At 37.9% G+C, this 24,709-nt stretch overlaps 1 protein-coding gene and 1 pseudogene across 4 annotated transcripts; both read left to right on the top strand.

Moving 5' to 3' along the window:
* The first annotated feature begins 3,079 nt into the window (after positions 1–3,079).
* Positions 3,080–8,220, top strand: LOC113298258 (putative serine/threonine-protein kinase). Of its 4 annotated transcripts, none has more exons than XM_026546954.1 (10): positions 3,080–3,421; positions 3,709–3,889; positions 4,062–5,412; positions 5,815–6,218; positions 6,322–6,447; positions 6,545–6,672; positions 6,799–7,012; positions 7,166–7,397; positions 7,485–7,533; positions 7,710–8,220. In XM_026546954.1, the coding sequence occupies exons 3-10, from the start codon at positions 4,886–4,888 to the stop codon at positions 8,022–8,024; spliced, it is 1,995 nt and encodes a 664-aa protein (XP_026402739.1). In that variant the 5' UTR covers positions 3,080–3,421; positions 3,709–3,889; positions 4,062–4,885; the 3' UTR covers positions 8,025–8,220. The 4 variants fall into 4 exon arrangements, with proteins under 4 accessions (XP_026402739.1, XP_026402737.1, XP_026402740.1 ...); XM_026546952.1 differs by having other exon boundaries at positions 3,090–3,421; positions 7,485–7,635; XM_026546955.1 differs by lacking the exon at positions 3,080–3,421 and having other exon boundaries at positions 3,861–3,889; positions 5,299–5,412; positions 7,485–7,635.
* Positions 8,221–8,353: 133 nt separating this feature from the next.
* Positions 8,354–23,271, top strand: LOC113298260 (annotated as a pseudogene).
* Positions 23,272–24,709: the final 1,438 nt, after the last annotated feature.

The raw sequence follows: 24,709 nt of genomic DNA, 5'->3' as shown, positions 1-24,709 counted from the left end.
TAGTTCGGTTAGTTGACCAAATCTGCGAAAAAACCGAACTTTTAGACTGCCCTGTTCGGTTTTGTCTATGCATTTCCTATGTAACCGAACTCTGTATTTTGAAATTTGAATGACACAAATTTCAAGTAACGGCTATTTTTCTTGCCGTTATACACCTCTTTGGTTATAAGTATGTGTCTCATAGTTAACATTTTGTCTCAAAATCTTCTAAAAATGGCAGCTAATAGTGCTAAATTTACTCTAGATGAAGATCTCTCTCTTTGAAGAAACTACAAACTATACTATCCAAAGAGGGGTGAAGAACTTTTAAGAAGTTCGGTTTGTTCGTTATTCTGCGGGATCAATCGACCTTTTAGTTCGGTAGTATCTCAAATATATGTATGCCAAAGTGTTTATAGTTGTTGGTAAAAGCATAAACGAAGCGCTCTTTGTGCGGTTCCAACCATTGCTTCACCACATACGTTATTATATCCTCCGGATATTCGGGGCTAAACCAATGTTCTCTAAATTCGGCAAGATTTAGATAATACTCTTGTTCGGTGAGAGACCAAGTCAATGCCTCCCATTCCCCGGAGAAGGCAACCCATTTAGCGTGATTTATGACTTATTGTTTATCGAATTCCTCTTTTGTATCCGCTTGTTCATCTTCCGGTAGCTTACTAATCTCTTCCAATCCTTTCCTTTTAGGTGGACAAAGTTGAGGCTTGCACCTATTCATCACATTGCACCATATATGAAATGTACAAAGCATATTATGTGCTAATGGGAAGACTTTCTCTATTGCGTTCATCAATGCTACGTCATTGTCCATCACGATAACCTCGGGGATCTCATCATCTCGGTAGATCGCCTTCACTTGTTGTAGCGCCCAAGTGTAACTTGGTTCTTGCTCGTCCTTTAGAAAACAAAAAGCAACGGTAAACGGTGACTTCGTCGACGTACGACCAACAATGGCATCTCGTATTTGTTTGTCTTGTAAGTGCAATCCATTATAAGAACTTCATGGAATGATTGAGCCAATTGAACACTCTTCGGATGGGCAATGAAGAGATGAGTTATTTCTTCTTCCGGACCTACCTTCTTTTGAACCGCGTAGCCTTTCTCTTGAGCCAAAAATAATAATTGTTGCATTACTTTTCTATCCTTCCATTCATTCCTTTTAATCGTCTCAATTGCATTGTAAATGGTGTACAAAGATGATACGTTACCCAAGTTATCTTGCTTTAATAAGCGAAGCATTGTGGAAGGTGGAATACACAATTTCCTATACTCGGCTATTTTTTCCATTTCTCGAGGAGTGAGCCTTGCGGCCATTGCATGCCCTTCAAGATCATCCGGACGAGGGTGGTTATGACGACCTACCACCTTATCCATAGCTAGAAACCATTTCGTCGTTAATTTGCTCTTGCTAAATACTATCTTGAACGAACATTTGATTTTCTTTGAGCACGTTGTGTTCTTCCTCGTCGTCTTTCCTTTATACTCATAACCCTTCCTCTTGTGACTAACATCGGGATCTCCACTTCTCTCGCAAACCATTTCAAAACGAGTGTTGCTTTCTTTTCCATTCAAAACCAAGACGCAATTGACTCTCTTGGCATGTTCTCTAACCCAATTCTTCGCATCAATAGGTAAGTCAAATACCAACTCATTCGCATAGTGAGTAGATGTATCTTCGAACAACATACCAATCGGAGAAGGTTGATCATGCATTGGTATAGGTTGGGATTCCATCTACAAGAAATGTAACAACATCAATGCAATCACAAATAAGTTCGGTCACATAATAATTTTATCGGGAAAACCGAACTCATTGTTCGGTTGGTTAAGCAAGTTGCAAAGCAACCGAACAAATAAAAGGAATCGAGTTCGGTAACATGTGAATTTTATCGCAACAACCGAACTAATAAAAGGAACAGAGTTCAGTTACTTTATATTTTATGTAGATAACCGAACTAGACACTTGAACTTCAGATTTTTTTTGTTTGTTAAGTTCGATTGCTTATGCTGTTAGGTTTAAGTTTGCGAAACAACCGAACTTATTAAACATAGTTCGGTTAGATAGTTGGTACATGCAGTTTGCGAACCAACCGAACTGTATACACTTAGTTAAACTTTATTTTTACGTAAAATTCGGTTAGTTGCGAACCAACCAAACATAACACTGCATCTCAGAAATTCCATTAATATGGAGTTCGGTAACCTGCGTGTTTGGATAAAGAAACCAAACTACATCTTCAAATGAGTTCGGTTACTTATTCATCTCACAAGGCAACCAAACTACACCTTCGAAACAGTTCGGTTACATGTTCTTCGTATAATGTAACCGAACTGTGCAAAATCCAGTTTAAAAATTTACATTTTTGGAGAAGTTTTTACCAATTCAACATACATTATCTAAGTTTGGAGCATACCTGTTCACCCAAATACTCTTCCTCCGGTTGTGGTTGATAAAATCCATCATTTTCATCTTGAGTTTCATTTTGGGGAAGAATACAATCACCATCTAAGAAGTAAGCCAAATCCGGATCATTTTGAAGATTAACAAATATTTTAGGAGAGGATGGAGATGAAGAATCAGATGAGTTTTCATTACTTGAATACTCAAAGGGGGTGAATTGGATTTTTTTTTTATTTTCCATGTTTTTCTCCTTCATCTTCTCTAACTCTACTCTCACAATAATTCTACTCAACTAATAATAAACCCATCTTTTAATTTAATCTCACTAATTATTTTTAACTAAATCATTTCACTAATCATAACCTAAATTAATTAAGAGGGTAGATTAGGTATTAAATAAATAACTAGATATGAGGTAATCTAGAATTACTTCTAATGTCTATACCCAAAATAAAACCATGGTCCCCAAAAAATCCATGATCCCCAAAAAATCGTTCTAAATCAGGGAACCCATTGACTTATAAACTAACCAATTAAGCTCCATCTACCAATGTGGGCCTAGGGTCCCAACAGTTTCAAACCAACCCATTTTTCAGTCAGAATTGTTCTTATGTTTTTGATTGCAGGATAATCAATAGCAACATCTAACAAAAAAAAATTTAATGACCACGTATCGTTTGTAAATACTCTTTTTAATTTTGCTATTTTTGGTGAAATCAAACCTTTGTTTTTTTTTTACATCTAAAGTTCTTCCATCGAGATTGTCTGCTCTTAAGATTACAGAGATTACTTGTTCTGTTTTTACATTTAGTTATTTGTGTTACCAGAAAACCCTAATTTATAATGGGTTCGTTCTGCTTGCCATGGTCGAAGATCGAGTGACACCCAAAATTGTACCAGTTGTAGGACCTAATTTCTCAATTTTTTTCTCTGATTTTTGAAATTGTTTTGTATATTGCCGAAGGGAGGAACAACATAGCTTTATGGTACAGAAAAAAATCCTCATGCATATCTTAGAAGGTATTGGCTTTTATCTCTCTCAAAGAACCTACTGTAAAAATTCCTCAAGTATTTTTCTAAATACTGATTCAGACTTCTTTTTGATTTGATTTTTGAGCTTGTTAATTAGATATCTATTGCTCTTTATTAGGGTAAAATCTTTTGAATCAATCTTAAGTTTTGTTATGTTACTTATGTACTTCCTAAGAAGCAAAAACGCTCAGTTGTTACTGTTTTGTATAGTTTTCTTCCTCTTGTGTTGGTTAACAATTCTTTTTCAATAACCAATTGTTGTTTTCTGATTGTAGGATTAATTAAAGAACTTGCTGTGGATATTCTATAATTTGATAGAGCTCGATATGGAGAAAGTGATCCAAACCCTGAAATATCAGTGAAGAGTAATGCAATTTTCAGGGACTTGCTGATGAGTTAGAACTTGGTTCAAAATCTGACATCATTGGGATTCCTATGGTTGTGCATACCAAATAGGTACCAAGTTTACTGTTTCTGTCTTAATTCTTGATTCGATTTTTTGAATTTTAAGTGTTATGGTTGCTACATACTCATTCCTGCATAGGCACCATCATTTGTGAAACATCCGAATCCGGATCATCAAATGGATGTGCATAAAATTTTGTCCTGTCATTTTCATTAACTGAAGGGATGCAAAAGCACAAGGCATAGGCATACCACCACACGTTTCAGTGAAGACGGGAAACAATGGAAGATCAGTTAATAAAGCACTTGCAAAGTGAAAACATTGGGCATCACAAACATTTGCAGCCTATATATACTTTTACCCTTATGAAGTAGCAAGTTGATGAGGATAAAGATAATGCGGTGATAGGGGACTGTTGGCTTGGATTGGTGTTCTAGAATTGACCAGTGAACACAGTTGCCTTAAGGGAACTTGAATTCTGAGATTTTCTTTTTTGTGGAAATTTGTTCTTTGTTTCTCAATATGGGAATGTTCGTCAAAGTCAGATTTATAATTTTGAATAGGATATTACCACTACTGTCAGTTGAAGAAACTCAGATTCATTTAATGACCTCTGCTAATAGTAGTACTTGGATTTTGGGGACAACTACAGCTAGTAAATATGAAATTTTCTATTCCAAGGTACCATAAACATAGATCAAGACCATATTAGCATGTCATGGAATCCACGTAGAAAGGAATAAACGTATTCAATAGGCATCACTCCTATGCAACTAAGGGAAAACTACCAACAGCCACCACACAAATTAAACAGACAAACAAAGAGATTCCTGTCAAGAACTTGATCATCCAACCTAAAATGTGGTTAAAATTAACACCCTCATCCACTCGAAAGCGAATGACTGAAATTATACAAGTCACCCAATTAAGAACCCTTCATTTGTGACTTGTATAATTTCGGCCATTCACTATTTCGCTTTCAGGTGGATGAGTGGCGAAAAAAATCATAGAATTATTGTTCTCCAGGAAAAGTCTTCTTGCTTAATATGCAACTTCCCTCTTTGATATCGTTCTATAAATATTCTGATCCAATCTTCTACAATATTTTAATTATACAACATATTTTTCCTAAAATTCCACTGCAATCAGAATACCAAGTGGTATTAGTAGTTACCATGCATTTCATTTTTATGTACCCGGTAACCTTATGGAATCATCTACTGCCGCTGATAACAGTACTAGTAGTACTGTTAGTAGTAGTAAATTCAGAACCTCAAATAAATCTTTTAGATAGAGGTTGTAGTTTATATAATGCTACAAGACAATCTTTATTCTTGTCGAATCGTGATTCGACGTTTTCAGATCTTCGTAAGAAATTGAGCAGCGGTGATAATATTCGGTTTGCAACTGCAAAAACAGCTATAACGTCTGACCCTGTATATGGGATGGCTCAGTGCAGGAATTACCTCTCTACTTCTGATTGTTTATCTTGTTTTTCTGCTGCTGTTTCTCAAATTCGAAATTGTTCGTCTGCTAATGGCGCTAGAGTTATTTACGATGGTTGCTTCTTGAGGTATGTATTTTCTTGTTTCAATCATTTGAATCATTTCAGTCTTCATACTAATCATTACTTTCAGTGGAAATCTAGAATTATTGTTAACGGTAGATCAATGACAGTCCATACTCCATACCTGGGTTGGTTTGGTATATAATGATAAAGAAAGAAATCTAGAATTATTGTTCATTCAACTTTTCAAGGATTTGAGAATGTTGTCTGTCATCTGACCAGCTGCTGTCCTGGCCTATAACTTTTCATTGTCTTTGTTTTTACTAACTAGAGGACCATATCAGTCATCTACCGTTGACCAGAGTCAAACCTCAACTAGAATATTCTGCTACATAGCTACTACATGTAGCACTTTTATTTATTTTCTGAGAAAAATAAAAAGCAATTAATTGGTTGGTCATGATATAGGTACGAGAGCAATGTGTTTTATGATCAGACAACACTCCTTGGTAACTTCGGTACTTGTGGTAACAAAACTGCATCACAAGCAGGTGCTTTTAATACATCAGTTGATGGGTTGCTATCAGACCTTGTCATTGCAACGCCAAAGATAGTAGGGTATTTTGCAGCAACAAAGAGAGAAATAGCCAGTGGGAGTAACAATTTTGTATACAGTGTGGCACAATGTGCTGCAACAGTGAGCGAAACTGGATGTGTAAATTGCTTAGCGGTGGCACTCAAAAATATAGCAAGTTGCCCTCCTCATATTGAAGGGAGAGCAGTGGATGCAGGATGTTTTTTGAGGTATTCAAATACAGCGTTCTTCAGCAACAACCAAACAATGGACCTCGCACCTTTCTTGAAGACAAAAGGTAAGAAATTGTTGTACTGAACCAAATTAGTATGCATCGTGTACTCCTCGATGTAATATGTGTCACCTATGCTCATAACGGGCGTGACATGGAATTACTGCAGGAGGTTCAACCAAAAAGAAAGCTGTCATTGGATTCGTCGTTGGAGGGGCTGCTTTCATATTGTCCCTGATTGCTGTCATTACATTATTTATGTTATTCAAACGAAGACCGAAGAAGGCTCGTAAAGGTAACATATAAATGCTTTCATTTAGAAGCCAAGGTACTAAAAACGTTAACTAGGTAACTAACTGGAACAAACTGTACAAAAAAAATATATTTTGCAGGGAATATTTTAGGGGCAACTGAGTTAAGAGGACCAGAGGTCTTCGGTTATAAAGATCTTAAATCTGCAACAAGAAATTTTAGTGAAGAAAATAAACTTGGAGAAGGAGGATTTGGAGATGTTTACAAGGTACTGTTTTTTCTGTGACATTTTAAGTTGTACTACTAATCTTTCAAATAGAATTATCTGTTGCAGTTTGACTCACATTGGGAAAACAAGAATTGAGTCATTTCGAGTTGTTATATCATGGTGCAGGGTATTTTAAAGAATGAGAAAATTGTTGCAGTCAAGAAACTTGCATTCATCCAGTCTAGCAGAGCGAAGATAGATTTCGATAGCGAAGTGAAGCTAATTAGTAATGTCCATCACCGGAACCTTGTTCGGCTTCTTGGTTGTTGTAGTAAAAGCCAAGTATTAATATTGGTTTATGAATACATGGCAAACAGCAGCCTTGACAAATTCTTATACGGTATTATCTTCATTCTGAATTACTTAACACCATAACCAAATATTATTACCGCTAATAGTTAAAATTGTAAGAGCTGCACTTCCTGAAATGCAAAATGAAAATGCTTGTGCTATTTCATTTATATTGATGTATAAAGTTTGCAACGCTTCACAGGTGAGAAGCGAGGGACGCTAAATTGGAAGCAGCGATTTGATATAATTCTTGGCATTGCCCGGGGACTATCATATCTACATCACGAGTTTCATGTTTGTATTATACACCGGGATATAAAGTCCAGTAATATACTTTTAGATGATGATTTCCAACCTAAAATTGCCGATTTCGGTTTGGCAAGACTTCTTCCAGAGGATCAAAGTCATCTTAGCACTAAATTCGCCGGAACCTTGTAAGTTCAAAGCTAAATGAATATTTATGGGCCTTGGTGAAGCTAGACTTTTTCAATTTGAAAGCTGAAATGTAATTGTCATGCCAGGGGTTACACGGCACCAGAGTACGCAATCCATGGTCAGTTATCCGAGAAGGTTGACACTTACAGCTATGGTGTAGTTCTTCTTGAAATCATAAGTGGTCGAAAGATCAACGATATAAAACTTGAACCTATTACTCAGTACCTTCTTGAATGGGTAATTTTCTAAATTTTACATTTCAACTTCATCTGTCACAGTACTTAATTTGTTGTAATTGATGGCTTAAACAGGCTTGGAGATGTTACGAGGATGAGACACTGATGGATTTGGTTGATAAAGATTTAGACGCAAATGAGTACGAACCACACGAAGTAAAGAAAGTTCTAGAGATTGCTTTGATATGTACACAGTCCTCGGTTTCACTGAGACCAACAATGTCTGAAGTCGTTGTTATGTTGTTAAGCAGAGATTCCCAAAAGTTAAGACCAACTAAACCTACATTCATTGATGCGTTTAGTAGGGTTCGTGGAGATACGTCGACGTCAACCGCTGGTTCATCCACATCTAACGCCACTATGTCATTTACTGAAGTCTCCAGTCGCTGAAAATTGATAGTTGCTACTAAATCGTCCCTTGACAAATCAACTTGCTCAAGAGTGTCGGTTTTTTAATTTTTGATTATTCTCAAAGGCCGTGTGTATTAATTACGATTTGGAAAGTCTAATATGTGAAGACGTGTTTATGATTCAAAGTATGGGAGAAATATGGGAATAAATTTTTTTTTGCAGCTGCAAAATATTACATTTTGAAGGCACCATAGGACAAGCAACAACCATTTATAATATCTTGGAATCGACATAGAAAAGGACGGTACTGGGTGCCATATTAACTGGGGTAAGATGACTATCATTCCTATGCGACAAAGGGAACACAACCAACAGCCGCCATCGGCCCACCTGCCCACAAAACCAGCAGTCAAGAACTTAATGGTCGTACCTATAATATGGTTAAAGCAACGTTTGCCACTCATTCATTTGAAAGCGAATGCTCGTAATTATACAAGTCCACTTGGTTCCTTCCTGCAGGAGAAGTCCTCCAACTTAATATTCAACTTCCCACTCTATTATCATTCTATAAATATTTTGATCCAATATTTTTACAAAATTTTAATTCTAGGATGTTTCTTTCCTTTGAACGCCAATGAAATTAGAATACTAATAGAGTGATAGTTTACCATGCATTTCATTTTTATGTACTCGGTAACAATATGGAATCATCTATTACCACTAGTGACTGTACTAGTACTGTTTTTAGTAGTGAATGCAGAACATCAAACAAATCTATTAGGCATAGGTTGTAGTACATGGAATGTAACGAGAGCCTCCGCGTTCCTCTCAAATCGGCGAAGCGTTGTTTCGAGATCTTAGAGAGAAACTGAGTAGTAGTCGATTTGCAACTGCAGAAATTTCTATTATAAAATCTGATCCTGTTTATGGATTGGCACAGTGTAGGAACTATCTTTCATCTTCTGATTGTTTAACTTGTTTTTCTACTGCTGTTACTCAAATTCAAAACTGTTCGTCTGCTAATGGTGCTAGGATCACTTACGATGGTTGCTTCTTGAGGTACGAAAGCATTAGCTTCTTTGATCGAACAACACCTCAGGGTAATTCTGGTGCTTGCAATAACAAAACCTCATCTCAAGGAGATCTGTTCAAAACATCAGTTAACGGACTGTTATCAGATCTTCTTGTTGCAACACCGAATGTCAAAGGGTTCTTTGCAGCAACAAGGAAAATCGTTACTGGGAGAAACAATTTTGTATATGGTGTGGCACAGTGTGTTATAACGGTGGATGAGAAAGGATGTAAAGATTGCTTAACCGTAGCACACAAAAGTATAGAAATTTGCGCTCCTAGTACTGGTGCAAGAGCAGTGGATGCAGGATGTTTTATGAGGTATTCAGATAAGGCGTTCTTCAGCGCTAACCAAACTATGGATCTCACACCCTTTTTAAAAGCAAAAGGAGGGAAGTTATTCTATCTAAATCAAATATTGTGCAGATAGTTGTACTAGTTCTGAAGTGTCTGTTTACTCCTAATTTTCCCTATTTCTTTATTAGGAAAATAGTTTCTAATATGGTATCCGAATGAGAGGTTTCTAACTTCTAAGGTTGTAATGGTAATATTCATAGTCAGTGAAAATGGAATCATTGCAGGGCCAAGCAAAAAGAAAGCGATAATAGGAGGTGTTGCTGGAGGGGTGGCTCTCATTATAGCTGTAGTGGTATTCATTGTGTTGTTTCGCTTGTCCAGACGAAATAAGGCTCGTAAAGGTAACCAATAACTTTTTCAGTTGAACTGCAAATAACCTTTAAAGATATGTAGCCTTGTGAGACAACTTGCTAGCATTACATGTTCTAAATGATGAAAAAGATGCCCATTTATATTACAGGGAATATATTAGGTGCGACAGAATTAAGAGGGCCAGTAAATTTCGGTTACAAAGATCTCAAATCTGCAACAGGAAGTTTTAGTGAAGCTAACAAACTTGGAGAAGGAGGATTTGGAGATGTTTACAAGGTTTATATGTTTGCATTGTTGCTTTTATGAATTGCTAAATTATTAATATGACACAGTTTCATGTCAGTAATAACAATATGGTTTAACTGTATGACAATGTGGTGTTGGAGAAAATGTAACAACAATCGTATTAATAGAGAAAAAAATACTTAGCTCAAAACCAACGCTTGACTGATGTTCATGGAGATGCACAAATAATTGTAGCAGGAACTAGTAGAGGCACGTATGAGATACGCTGACCTAAAGGCAATATCGCGTGCTACTCCTCTGAGATGCTATAGCAGTTGGCGAGTCACCTCCAGGATACAACTACTGATAGTACCCCTCAATTGTAGCATACAAAGAAGGTACTCTAAGAGCTTGACAGAGATTTAAGAAGAAAATGAAATAGTTACAAAGAAATTAAAACAGTAGCAGGGAATAATAAGAGAGGAAGAAGCTACTTCTTCTCTGTTGTATGTTTTAAAACTGAGCTTAACAACTCCTTTTATAGTCAGTCAAAAGTTCACCCGTTACTAACAAAGAAAGATTCCCATGCGTATAAAAACATTTTCTAACTTCTGACTAAAGCTGAAAAGCAACAGACAAAACAATATCTGACTTCTGACAAAAGCTGAAATGAAAAACAATTATAAGACTTATGCTTTTGTCAGTCAAAGCACGCGTGTCAGACAAAAAACAGAGTGAGTTTCTTCATGTGTGTGACAAAACACGTACAAACAAAAGGCTAAGAGATTCTTCTACATGTGCAGAAAGCACGAATTAAAATTTCAGTAAAAAGATAGGATCTTATTGAACCCACACCCACACCCGAACCGAACCGACAGCGGCGGCGTGCGTGCTTCGGTGCGAAGCACCGCGCGCACAGGAAAGGCAACCTTTCCCTAGTCTAGGTATTCTCCCTCACACAAAAGTGTGTTGACCCAAAGGGCCATGCCCTTTAGCCAATTTTATGGTATTTAAGTTTAAAACTCTTTAGATTTTAGTCTATGCGAGACAATTGTTTTATCTATTCACATGAAAAACAATTAGTGGGCAATAGGTCTAGGGATCAAATCATAGTCCATGCACATTTGGTTTTACAAAACAAATACCCGTTTTTTCATACAATCCCCCACATGAATGATAAAACATGTCGACAAAAATACGAGAAAACAGAATACATCAAAAAATAAGCTAAGGTGTCCCAGAGATTGAACCTTAACTTAGTGAGAGGTTACCGGAACTGCTTGTTGAAACGGTGAACACAATGTCTTGAACCGCCAACAGTGAATCCAATTCAGAAATAACAACCACGCCTGATGTTTCAAAGAAAAGCTGCCAAGCTCTTTCCGTTGTTCCCGTTTTGGCCGTGGGCTAAATCCCGGACTTAATGAATGCCTCTAGAGAATCAGCTCAAATTCTCATAGGAAGCGGCCCCACTTCCAACATCCACATAGGTGAGTCCATTAAGAGTGTCCTGCTACACCCCGCTTTAAGCAAAGCCATGGTACTCATTAAGATCTCAACGGATCATCCTAAATCATGCAGGTAGCACTATCACACAGTTACACCATAGGGATGGACTAAGATAGTGTTGTCCCGACATCACCAAAAATTAGTTGTCTCATTGGACATTGATCTTGGAGCTCCATTCACAAGGTTGAGTATCCTTCATGGCGATTTATTCTATGAGCTTAAGTCCCATCCCCCTCGATGTGGATCTAACTACCTCTCTAGATAATCCTTTCGTCAAAGGATCTGCAATATTCTCTTTAGACCTCACAAAGTCTATAGAGATGATACCAGTAGAGAGTATTTGTTTCAATGTCTTGTGTCTTCTTTGTAGATGTATAGACTTTCCGTTGTATACACTATTCTTTGCGCAACCAATAGCATCTTGACTGTCACAGTGGATTGCGATCGAAGACACAGGCTTGGGCCAGAGTGGAATTCCTCCCAGGAAACCTCGTATCCATTCAGCTTCCTCTCCAGCTTTCCCCAAGGCTATAAACTCAGACTCCATGGTGGATCGAGCTATACATGTCTGTTTGGAAGACTTCCATGACACAGACGCACCTCCAAGTGTGAAGATGTACCCACTAGTGGATTTGCACTCATCTGAGTCTGATATCCAGTTAGCATCACAATACCCTTCTAGCACAGCAGGATACTTCCCAAAACTTAAGCCATAGTTTGAAGTTCCTCTCAGGTACCGTAGAACTCTGTAGAGAGCATTCCAGTGATCCTGCCCAGGGTTGCAAGTGTACCTGCTCAATCCACTCACAGTGTAGGTAATGTCAGGTCTTGTGCAGTTCATCAAATACATAAGACTGCCAATAATGCGAGAATACTCAAGTTGAGAAATTCCCTCACCCTTGTTCTTTTTCAAGTTACAATTGGGATCATAAGGAGTAGATACAGGTTTAGCATTTTCAAAATTAAATCTCTTAAGTACAGTTTCAGCATAATGAGATTGACTAAGACTATATCCATAAGACGTCTTTCTGATTTTCATCCCTAAGATTACATCTGCGGGGCGTAAGTCTTTCATGTCAAAATTTTCGTTAAGCATGCTTTTAGTGGTATTAATAATATCAAGGTTACTGCCTAATATGAGCATATCATCAACATACAGGCACACAATAACATGAGAATCATCCACAGATTTAATGTAAACACATTTATCAGATTCATTAACCTTGAAGCCATTAGATATCATTACATGATCAAATTTTTCATGCCACTGTTTAGGTGCTTGTTTTAAACCATACAGATATTTGTTCAATTTGCATACTTTGTCTTCAAACCCTTTCATAACAAAACCTTCAGGTTGGTCCATATAAATTTCTTCATTCAATTCACCATATAAAAATGCAGTTTTAACATCCATCTGATGTATATGCAAATCATAAATAGAAGCAATAGAAATCAGCATCCTAATAGAAGTGATTCTTGTGACCGGTGAATATGATCAAAGAAATCTAATCCTTCCCGTTGTCTATAGCCCTTAGCTACCAACCTAGCTTTGTGTTTTTCTATAGTTCCATCTGTTCTAAGCTTCCTTTTGAAGACCCATTTGCAACCTATGGTTTTACTACCAGGAGGTAAGTTTACAAGCTCCCAAGTTTCGTTTTGTTGAATGGAATCCCACTCATTAATCGAAGCTTCTTCCTAGAAGGGAGCTTCCGGAGAAGTCATAGCTTCCTTATAGGTTTGGGGTTCAGACTCTACATTAAGAGTCACAAAATCTGGACCGAAACTTTTCTCAGTTCTAACCCTCTTACTTCTTCTAGGTTCGGTCTCATCATCTCGATACGGGGGCTGACTAGTTGAAGGAATATCTGAGAGGTCATCGTGGACCCTTTTGCGAGGTCCAGACCCTAAAGGAAAAATGTGTTCAAAAAACACTACATTTCTAGATTCCATTATGGTGTTTCGACCAATGACCATGAACCTATAATCACTAGTGTGCTCAGGATAGCCCAGGAAAACACAATCCACAGTTTTAGGTTCTATTTTTGTTTTCTTGGAGTGAGGAATGGCCACCTTGGCAAAACACCCCCACACTTTAAAGAATGCATAAGAAGGTTATCTACCTATCCATAACTCATAAGGAGTTTTGTCATATTTCTTAAATGGAACTCCGTTCAAGATATATTAAGCAGAGAGAATTGCTTCCCCCCACAAGTTCGTAGGTACCCCTGAACTAGCTAACATAGCGTTCAACATATCTATGAGTGTTCGGTTTTTCCTTTCAGCTACTCCATTCGACTCAGGTGAATAAGGTGCAGTAGTTTCATGAATGATGCCATTAAGTTTGCAAAATTCTCCTATACGTATCACATATTCACCGCCTCGGTCTGACCTAAGAGTTTTAATTGTAACACCTCTTTGGTTTTCTACTTCAAGTTTATATAATTTGAAAGCGTCTAAGGCTTCATCTTTACTTCTAAGAAGATAAACCTGACAGTATCGTGAGTAATCATCGATAAAAGTGATGTACCATTTTTTACCACCTCTAGTTGGTGTTGAATTCAAATCTCCTAAATCCGAGTGGATTAGTTCTAGGGGAGTTGTACTACGTTCAACCTTTTTGTTAAAGGGTTTTCTTGCATATTTAGATTCAAAACAAATTTCACATTTATGACCTCTATCAATGTTTATTTTAGGAATGCAACCTAAATTAGCAAGTCTTTCAATGGATTTGAAATTAACATGTCCTAGTCTATCATGCCATACATGTGAGGAGTCACAAACATAAGCAGAAGAAGATGCATTAACATTCAAGTTCAAAGAAAGTACACTAAGCTTAATCATGTTTTCAGTGACATAACCTTTTCCTACGAAGTCACCACCCTTAGAGATTACAACTTTGTTAGACTCAGCTACAAATTTAAAACCTTTACCAAGTAAGATGGTTTCTGAGATAAGATTCTTGCATATGTCCGGGACGTGATACACGTCATTCAATGCGAGAGTTTTTCCTGAAGTGAGCTTCAATTCAACCTTGCCTTCCCACCACTTTTGCGGTGGAAGAGTTACCCATAAACAATTTCTCATCGTCTCCTACTTTGTCATAGGAGGAGAAAGCATTTCTGAACTTACAGACATGCCTGGTGGCTCCAGAATCTAACCACCAGTCTCTCACATTGGTCACATTTGAGACAAGGTTGACTTCAGACACCATGTCAGTAAAATATCCAGAATCATCTACTATGTTTGCCTTATTTTTTTGTTTAGGATCATTTTTGGTCTTTTTAGGCGCCCTACAGTCTTTTGGCCATATGACCGGTCTTACCACAGTTGTAGCAGTCACCTTTGATGGTGTTTTTGGAGACACCACCCTTGGTTTAAGATGGTTACCTTTGGAGTTACGACGTTTGTTACCATTTTTGCTGGATGCAGATTTTCCATCATGCTCTTTCTTTGTTGCAGCATTATCATTTAGGACACTAGCTTTGTTGGACATGTCTTTGCTCATCATCAGGCTCTTGTCCTTGCAGCACAGTAGTTTTTCAACTTAGATCTTTTTCCCCAGCTCTATCATGGTGATTTCACGATTCTTGTGTCACAGCCTCCTCTTGTACTAGTTCCATGAGGGTGGAAGCTTTTCAATCACTGCAGATACTTGTAGAGCTTCATCAATATGCATGCCTTCACCAAGAATTTCGTTGATGATTAGCTTGATTTCGATGAATTGTTCTACTACAGGCTTTTCATCAGTCATCTTATATTCCAGGAACCTAGCCACCAAGAACTTCTTGCTTCCAGCAGCCTCAACAAGATATTTTTCTTCCAGGGCTTCCCATAAATCAAAAGCAGTAAAATTTTCTTTTTCATTATGAAAGTCGTACAAGGAGTCATCGAGACAGTTAAGAATATGGTTTTTACACATGTACTTCTTCCTAGTCCACCTATCCAGTCTATCTCATAACCACGATCATGAAGCCTTCTCGAGGGTCTTTCTAAGGCAACTTCATCTAACCTTTGCTCTTTTAAGAAGAATAACATTTTGGACTGCCATCGTTTAAAGTCTTTTCCACTAAACTTTGGGGGTTTGTCTACAATACTCTTTCCCATGTTATTACAGCAAAAATATAGTAATGAAGGATATTGCCTTTAGATTGCTGGAGAAAATGTAATAACAGTCGTAATAATAGAGAAAAAAATACTTAGCTCAAAACCAACGCTTGACTGATGTTCATGGAGATGCACAGATAATTGTACCAGGAACTAGTAGAGGCACGTATGAGATATGCTGACCTAAAGGCAATATCGCCTGCTACTCCTCTAAGATGCTATAGCAGTTGACGAGTCACCTCCAGGATACAACTACTGATAGTACCCCTCAATTGTAGCATACAAAGAAGGTACTCTAAGAGCTTGGCAGAGATTTAAGAAGAAAATGAAATAGTTACAGAGAAACTAAAACAGTAGCAGAGAATAATAAGAGAGGAAGAAGCTACTTCTTCTCTGTTGTATGTTTTAAAACTGAGCTTAACAACTCCTTTTATAGTCAGTCAAAAATTCACCGGTTACTAACAAAGAAAGATTCCCATGCGTATAAAAACATTTTCTGACTTTTGACTAAAGCTGAAAAGCAACAGATAAAACAGTATCTGACTTCTGACAAAAGCTGAAATGAAAAGCAGTGATAAGACTTATGCTTTTGTTAGTAAAAGCACGCGTGTCAGAAAAAAACAGAGTGAGATTCTCCATGTGTGTGAAAAAACACGTACAAACAAAAGGCTAAGAGATTCTTCTACATGTGAAGAAAGCACGAATGAAAATTTCGGTAAAAAGATAGGATCTTATTGAACCCACACCCGAACCCGAACTAGACCCGACCGACTGGACGGCGGCGTGCGTGCTTCGGTGCGAAGCACCGCCCGTACGGGAAAGGAAACCTTGCCCTAGTCTAGGTCTTCTCCCTCACACAAAAGTGTGTTGACCCAAAGGGCCATGCCCTTTAGCCAATTCTATGGTATTTAAGTCTAAAACTCTTTAGATTTTAGTCTATGTGGGACTATTGTTTTATTTATTCACATGAAAAAACAATTAGTGGGTAATAGGTCTAGGGATCAAATCATAGTCCATGCACATTTGGTTTTACAAAACAAAAACCCGTTTTTTCCAACAATCCCCCACATGAATGATAAAACATGTCGACAAAAATACGAGAAAACAGAATACATCAAAATATAGGCTAAGGTGTCCCAGAGATTGAACCTTAACTTAGTGAGAGGTTAGTGGAACTGCTCGTTGAAACGGTGAACACAATGTCTTGAACCGCCAACAGTGAATGCAATTCAGAAATAACAACCATGCCTAATGTCTCAAAGAAAAGCTGCCAAGCTCTTGCCATTGTGCCCGTTTTGGCCGTGGGCTAAATCCCGGACTTAATGAATGCCTCTAGAGAATCAGCTCAAATTCTCATAGGAAGCGGCCCCACTTCCAACATCCCCATAGGTGAGTCCATTAAGAGTGTCCTGCTACACCCCGCTTTAAGAAAATCCATGGTACTCATTAAGATCTCAATGGATCATCCTAAATCATGCATGTAGCACTATCACACAGTTACACCATAGGGAGAGACTAAGATAGTGTTGTCCCGACATCACCAAAAATTAGTTGTCTCATTGAACCTTGATCTTGGATCTCCATTCACAAGGTTGAGTATCCTTCATGGCGATTTATTCTATGAGCTTAAGTCCCATCCCCCTCGATGTGGATCTAACTACCTCTCTAGATAATCCTTTCGTCAAAGGATCTGCAATATTCTCTTTAGACCTCACAAAGTCTATAGAGATGATACTAGTAGAGAGTAGTTGTTTCACTGTCTTGTGTCTTCTTTGTAGATGTATATACTTTCCGTTGTATACACTATTCTTTGCGTAACCAATAGCATCTTAACTGTCACAGTGGATTGCGATCGAAGACACAGGCTTGGGCCAGAGTGGAATTCCTCCCAGGAAACCTCGTATCCATTCAGCTTCCTCTCCAGCTTTCTCCAAGGCTATAAACTCAGACTCCATGGTGGATCGAAATATACATGTCTGTTTGGAAGACTTCCATGACACAGACGCACCTCCAAGTGTGAATATGTACCCACTAGTGGATTTGCACTCATCTGAGTCTGATATCCAGTTAGCATCACAATACCCTTCTAGCACAGCAGGATACTTCCCAAAAATTAAGCAATAGTTTGAAGTTCCTTTCAGGTATCGTAGAACTCTGTAGAGAACATTCCAGTGATCCTGCCCAGGGTTGCAAGTGTACCTGCTCAATCTACTCACAGTGTAGGCAATGTCAGGTCTTGTGCAGTTCATCAAATACATAAGACTGCCAATAATGCGAGAATACTCAAGTTGAGAAATTCCCTCATCCTTGTTCTTTTGCAAGTTACAATTGGGATCATAAGGAGTATATACAGGTTTAGAATTTTCATGATTAAATCTCTTAAGTACAGTTTCATCATAATGAGATTGACTAAGACTATATCCATCACACGTCTTTCTGATTTTCATCCCTAAGATTACATCTGCAGGGCCTAAGTCTTTCATTGCAAAATTTTCGTTAAGCATGCTTTTAGTGGTATTAATAATATCAAGGTTACTTCCTAATATGATCATATCATCAACATACAGGCACACAACAACATGAGAATCATCCACAGATTTAATGTAAACACATTTTTCAGATTCATTAACCTTGAAGACATTAGATATCATTACATGATCAAAATATTCATGCCACTGTTTAGGTGCTTGTTTTAAACCATACAGAGATTTGTTCAATTTGCATACTTTGTCTTCAAACCCTTTCACAACAAAACCTTCAGGTTGGTCCATATAAATTTCTTCATTCAATTCTCCATATAAAAATGCAGTTTTAACATCCATCTGATGTATATGCAAATCGTAAATAGAAGCAATAGCAATCACCATCCTAATAGAAGTGATTCTTGTGACCGGTGAATAGGTATCAAAGAAATATAATCCTTCCTGTTGTCTATAGACCTTAGCTACCAACCTAGCTTTGTGTTTTTCTATAGTTCCATCTGTTCTAAGCTTCCTTTTGAAGACCCACTTGCAACCTATGGTTTTACTACCAGGAGGTAAGTTTACAAGCTCCCAAGTTTGCGTTTTGTTGAATGGAATCCCACTCATTAATCGAAGCTTCTTCCCATAAGGGAGCTTCGGGAGAAGTCATAGCTTCCTTATAGATTTGGGGTTCAGACTCTACAGTAAGATTCACAAAATCTGGACCATACTTCTTCTAGGTTCGGTCTCATCATCTAGATACGGGGGCTGACTAGTTGAAGGAACATCTGAGAGGTCATCGTGGACCCTTTTGCGAGGTCCATACCCTAAAGGAAAAATGTGTTCAAAAAACACTGCATCTCTAGATTCGATTATGGTGTTCTGACCAATGACCATGAACCTATAAGCACTAGTGTGCTAAGGATAGCCTAGGAAAACACAATCCACAGTGTTAGGTCCTATTTTGGTTTTCTTGGATCGAGGATTGGCCACCTTGGCCAAACACCCCCACACTTTAAAGAATGCATAGGAAGGTTGTCTACCTCTCCATAACTCATATGGAGTTTTGTCAGATTTCTTAAATGGAACTCGGTTCAAGATATAGCAAGCAGAGAGAATTGCTTCCCCCCACAAGTTCGTAGGTAGCCCTGAACTAGCTAACATAGCGTTCACCATATCTATGAGCGTTCGGTTTTTCCTTTCAGCTACTCCATTCGACTCAGGTGAAGAAGGTGAAGTAGTTTCATAAATGATGCCATTAAGTTTGCAAAATTCTCCTATAGGTATCACATACTCACCGCCTCGGTCTGACCTAAGAGTTTTAATTGTAACACCTCTTTGGTTTTCTACTTCAAGTTTATATAATTTGAAAGCGTCTAAGGCTTCATCTTTACTTCTAAGAAGATAAACCTGACAGTATCGTGAGTAATCATCGATAAAAGTGATGTACCATTTTTTACCACCTCTAGTTGGTGTTGATTTCAAATCTCCTAAATCCGAGTGGATTAGTTCTAGGGGAGTTGTACTACGTTCAACCTTTTTGTTAAAGGGTTTTCTTGCATATTTAGATTCAACACAAATTTCACATTTATGACCTATGTCAATGTTTATTTTAGGAATGCAGCCTAAATTAGCAAGTCTTTCAATGGATTTGAAATTAACATGTCCTAGTCTATCATGCCATACATGTGAGGAGTCACAAACATAAGCAGAAGAAGATGCATTAACATTCAATTTCAAAGAAAGTACACTAAGCTTAATCATGTTTTCAGTGACATAACCTTTTCCTACGAAGTCACCACCCTTAGAGATTACAACTTTGTTAGACTCAGCTACAAATTTAAAACCTTTACCAAGTAAGATGGTTTCTGAGATAAGATTCTTGCATATGTCCGGGACGTGATACACGTCATTCAATGCGAGAGTTTTTCCTGAAGTGAGCTTCAATTCAACCTTGCCTTTTCCCACCACTTTCGCGGTGGAAGAGTTACCCATAAACAATTTCTCATCGTCTCCTACTTTGTCATAGGAGGAGAAAGCATTTCTGAACTTGCAGACATGCCTGGTGGCTCCAGAATCTAACCACCAGTCTCTCACATTGGTCACATTTGAGACAAGGTTGACTTCAGACACCATGCCAGTAAAATATCCAGAATCATCTACTATGTTTTCCTTATTTTTTTGTTTAGGATCATTTTTGGTCTTTTTAGGCGCCCTACAGTCTTTGGCCATATGACCGGTCTTACCACAGTTGTAGCAGTCACCTTTGATGGTGTTTTTGGAGACACCACCCTTTGGTTTAAGATGGTTACCTTTGGAGTTACGACGTTTGTGACGTTTGTGACCATTTTTGCTCGATGCAGATTTTCCATCATGCTCTTTTTTTTGTTGCAGCATTATTATTTAGGACATGAGATTTGTTGGACATGTCTTTGCTCAGCATCAGGCTCTTGTCCTTGCAGCACAGTAGTTCTTCAACTTAGATCTTTTTCCCCAACTCTATCATGGTGATTTCACGATTCTTGTGTCACAGCCTCCTCTTGTACTCGTTCCATGAGGGTGAAAGCTTTTCAATCACTGTAGATACTTATAGAGCTTCATCAATATGCATGCCTTCAGCAAGAATTTCGTTGATGATTAGCTGGAGTTCGATGAATTGTTTTACTACAAGCTTTTCATCAGTCATCTTATATTTCAGGAACCTAGCCACCAAGAACTTCTTGCTTCCAGCAGCCTCAACAAGATATTTTTCTTCCAAGGCTTCCCATAAATCAAAAGTAGTAAAATTTTCTTTTGCATTATAAAAGTCGTACAAGGAGTCATCCAGGCAGTTAATAAAATGGTTTTTGCACATGTAATTCTTCCTAGTCCACCTATCCAGTCTATCTCATAACCACGGTCATGAAGACTTCTCGAGGGTCTTTCTAAGGCAACTTCATCTAACCTTTGGTCTTTTAAGAAGAATAACATTTTGGACTTCCATCGTTTAAAGTCTTTTCCACTAAACTTTGGTGGGTTTGTCTACACTACTCTTTCCCATGTTGTTACAGCAAAAATATAGTAATGAAGGATATTGCCTTTAGATTGTTGGAGAAAATGTAACAACAATCGTAATAATAGAGAAAAAAATACTTAGCTCAAAACCAACGCTTGACTGATGTTCATGGAGATGCACAGATAATTGTACCAAGAACTAGTAGAGGCACGTATGAGATACGCTGACCTAAAGGCAATATCGCCTGCTACTCCTATGAGATGCTATAGCAGTTGGCGAGTCACCTCCAAGATACAACTACTGATAGTACCCCTCAATTGTAGCATACAAAGAAGGTACTCTAAGAGCTTGACAGAGATTTAACAAGAAAATGAAATAGTTAGAGAGAAAGTAAAACAATAGCAGAGAATAATAAGAGAGGAAGAAGCTACTTCTTCTCTGTTGTATGTTTTAAAACTGAGCTTAACAACTCCTTTTATAGTTAGTCAAAAATTCACCCGTTACTAACAAAGAAAGATTCCCATGCATATAAAACATTTTCTGACTTCTGACTAAAGCTGAAAAGCAACAGACAAAACAGTATCTGACTTCTGACAAAAGCTGAAATGAAAAGCAGTGATAAGACTTATGCTTTTGTCAGTCAAAGCACGCGTGTCAGACAAAAAACAGAGTGAGATTCTTCATGTGTGTGACAAAACACGTACAAACAAAAGGCTAAGGCAACCTTGCCCTAGTCTAGGTCTTCTCCCTCACACAAAAGTGTGTTGACCCAAAGGGCCATGCCCTTTAGCCAATTCTATGGTATTTAAGTCTAAAACTCTTTAGATTTTAGTGTATGTGGCACTATTGTTTTATCTATTCACATGAAAAAACAATTAGTGGACAATAGGTCTAGGATCAAATCATAGTCCATGCACATTTGGTTTTACAAAACAAAAACCCGTTTTTTCCAACATGTGGTACCGCTGCAGGGAACTTCAAGGAATGGGAATATTATTGCAGTCAAGAAATTGGCATTTGTTGAATCATGGAGAGCAAAGATAGATTTCGAAAGCGAAGTGAAACTTATAAGTAACGTTCATCATCGAAACCTTATTCGACTTCTTGGTTGTTGCAACAAGCGCCAAGAACTGTTACTGGTCTATGAGTACATGGCAAACAGCAGTCTGGACAAATTCTTATACGGTATACTCATTATTCAAGAATGGTAGAGACGATAGCTCATGTGCTAGATGAAAAGAATAGTTCTTGTGCAGCTCCGCGTGAATTAAATGCGGAGTCATGGACTTCAAACTGTGTCGATAGTCCAGGTTTTTAACTCTATGACTCATAATTCTTGCAATGCTGTAATGCTTCTCACAGGTGAGAGAAGAGGGAGCCTAAACTGGAAACAGCGGTTTTCTATAGTTGTTGGCATTGCTCGAGGACTTTCGTATTTGCATCATGAGTTCCATTCTTGCATTATACATCGCCATATAAAATCTAGTAATATACTTCTTGACGATGATTTCCAACCCAAAATTGCTGATTTTGGTTTAGCAAGACTTCTTCCAGAGGATCAAAGTCATCTAGTTACCAAATTCGCCGGTACCTTGTAAGTGGAAAATAACAAGAAACTCATTTGATTCCGGTTTCGAGTGACTTCATCAACTTTTATTATTTGCAATTGTTATACCAGGGGTTATACAGCACCAGAGTATGCAATACACGGACAGTTATCCGAGAAGGTCGATACGTACAGCTACGGTGTAGTACTACTTGAAATAGTTAGCGGTCGAAAGAGTAATGACATAAACCTCGAACCAGTCATAGCTCAGTATCTCCTCGAATGGGTTAGTTCCTTGAAACTGCAATTTCAACATCCATATTTGATTAGTTTTATATCCTTGTATTTGTATGCTATTTGATATGGTCTGAATTATTGTACTAACAGGCATGGAGATGTTTCGAGGGAGAAACTTTGATGGACTTGGTAGATAAAGACCTAGACCCCAATGAATATAACCCACAAGACGTGAAGAAAGTTATAGAGATTGCTTTATCGTGTACACAATCCTCAGTTTCACTGAGACCATCAATGTCTGAAGTTGTTGTTATGTTGTTAAGTAGAGACTCCCTGGAGCTTAGACCAATTAGACCTACCTTCATTGATGCTTCTAACAGGGTTCGTGGAGACACACCTATAACGAACACTACTGGTTCATCCATATCCAACGCCACTATTTGTTTGACTGAAGTATCTTGTCGATGACATGTAGTAGTCACTAAATTGTGTCATTTGTAAAGGTCTTGATCTGAGACTTCACAGAGCCTAAGACTTACTTACAGTACTCATACTTCTAATGGGGTTCGTGGAGACACGTATACGCTTACTTATGGTTCATAGACATTCAAAAATAAAGTGTTTAATTTTTTGAAATCCAAAGTCAGTGACATGAAATAAATGTTAAGTTGTTCCGATGTTAATTCCGATCTAAAATCTATTGGTATAAAGAGCATGTTTATGTTACAATTAAGAAATCTGATGTGTGAAACTTATTTGCGTGGGTTAGAGTAACTGTTACTACGTGGTCTTGGACTCTTCATTTCTCTGTGTTGAAACTGTTGCCCCCCATCCAATGAGTAAGTGGGCAGCTATGTTTTTCGATTCAGTCATGAAGAAGATGCCCACTAAGTATGGTATGACGCAACGTGATCTGACTTTGTGGCAAAACAATAAAATTAAGCACACTCGAGACTATTTGCTGGTTGTTCGAATAGAAGGACTTGCCCAAAAACTTGGAGCTCCGCATTTCAGTGCCATTCTTGGGTATAGATTAGGTGTGCCTTTACTTTTTAAGGATAGCCGATGTCCCTGTTGTGGGAATAGAATAGATGAATTTGGTGATCACAATGTACGTTGTTCACACGAAGTTGGCCTTAAATCTCGCCATGACCTTGTGCGTGACACCTTGGCAGATATGTGTTTCCGTGTTGGGGTGCAGGCCAAAACTAAGGTTTCATTGGGTTTCCTCGCACGTGATGGGGGTGAAGCTAGACCTGCAGATATCCTTGTTTATAATTGGGATAGTGGGCGTGATATATGTTTTGATGTAACTGGTATTTCATCTTTTATTGGCAGTAGGGTGCAAAAAATTACACCCGGTGAAGCTATTTTCCATGCAGCAAGCGTAATAAATATCTTGACATTTGTTCCTCTCATGGATATAGTTTTGGCACTTTGACTTTCACGACATTGGGCGAGCTTGGTGAGGAGACTATGGTTTTCTTGAAACGGCTTAAGAATTATTTAGCTAGGCATGATTCTAATTCCAAAATAGGCAAATTTTTGTTTCATAGGTCAGGTGTTGCGATTCATAGGGAGGAGGGAGCTCAGATCGTTGCTCGGTTCCCAGCCGTTATCATGCCTTCTGATAATTATATTTTATGATTATTTTTTTTGTAAAAGGAAATTGATTTTTTTTCTCAATATTAAGATAAAAGGAATTTTCTTTTGAAAACAAAAATTACTATCTAGTTTTACTATTTTTATCATTCATAACTGCATTTCCTATACTTCATATAAATTTGAACACCTTCATTATAAAATTTTAATACTCCTTCCGTCCCCTATACAGGGGACGGAGAAGTAGAATTCTTTTTGAATAAGAATGTTTTTGGTTTTTATAAATTTTCCTAATGTTGCCTGA

This window comes from Papaver somniferum, chromosome 7, assembly GCF_003573695.1.
Source record: "Papaver somniferum cultivar HN1 chromosome 7, ASM357369v1, whole genome shotgun sequence".
NCBI classification, from domain to species: domain Eukaryota; kingdom Viridiplantae; phylum Streptophyta; class Magnoliopsida; order Ranunculales; family Papaveraceae; genus Papaver; species Papaver somniferum.
Note: the sequence above shows the minus strand (reverse complement) of the source record. Positions and strands in the feature narration are given on the sequence as shown.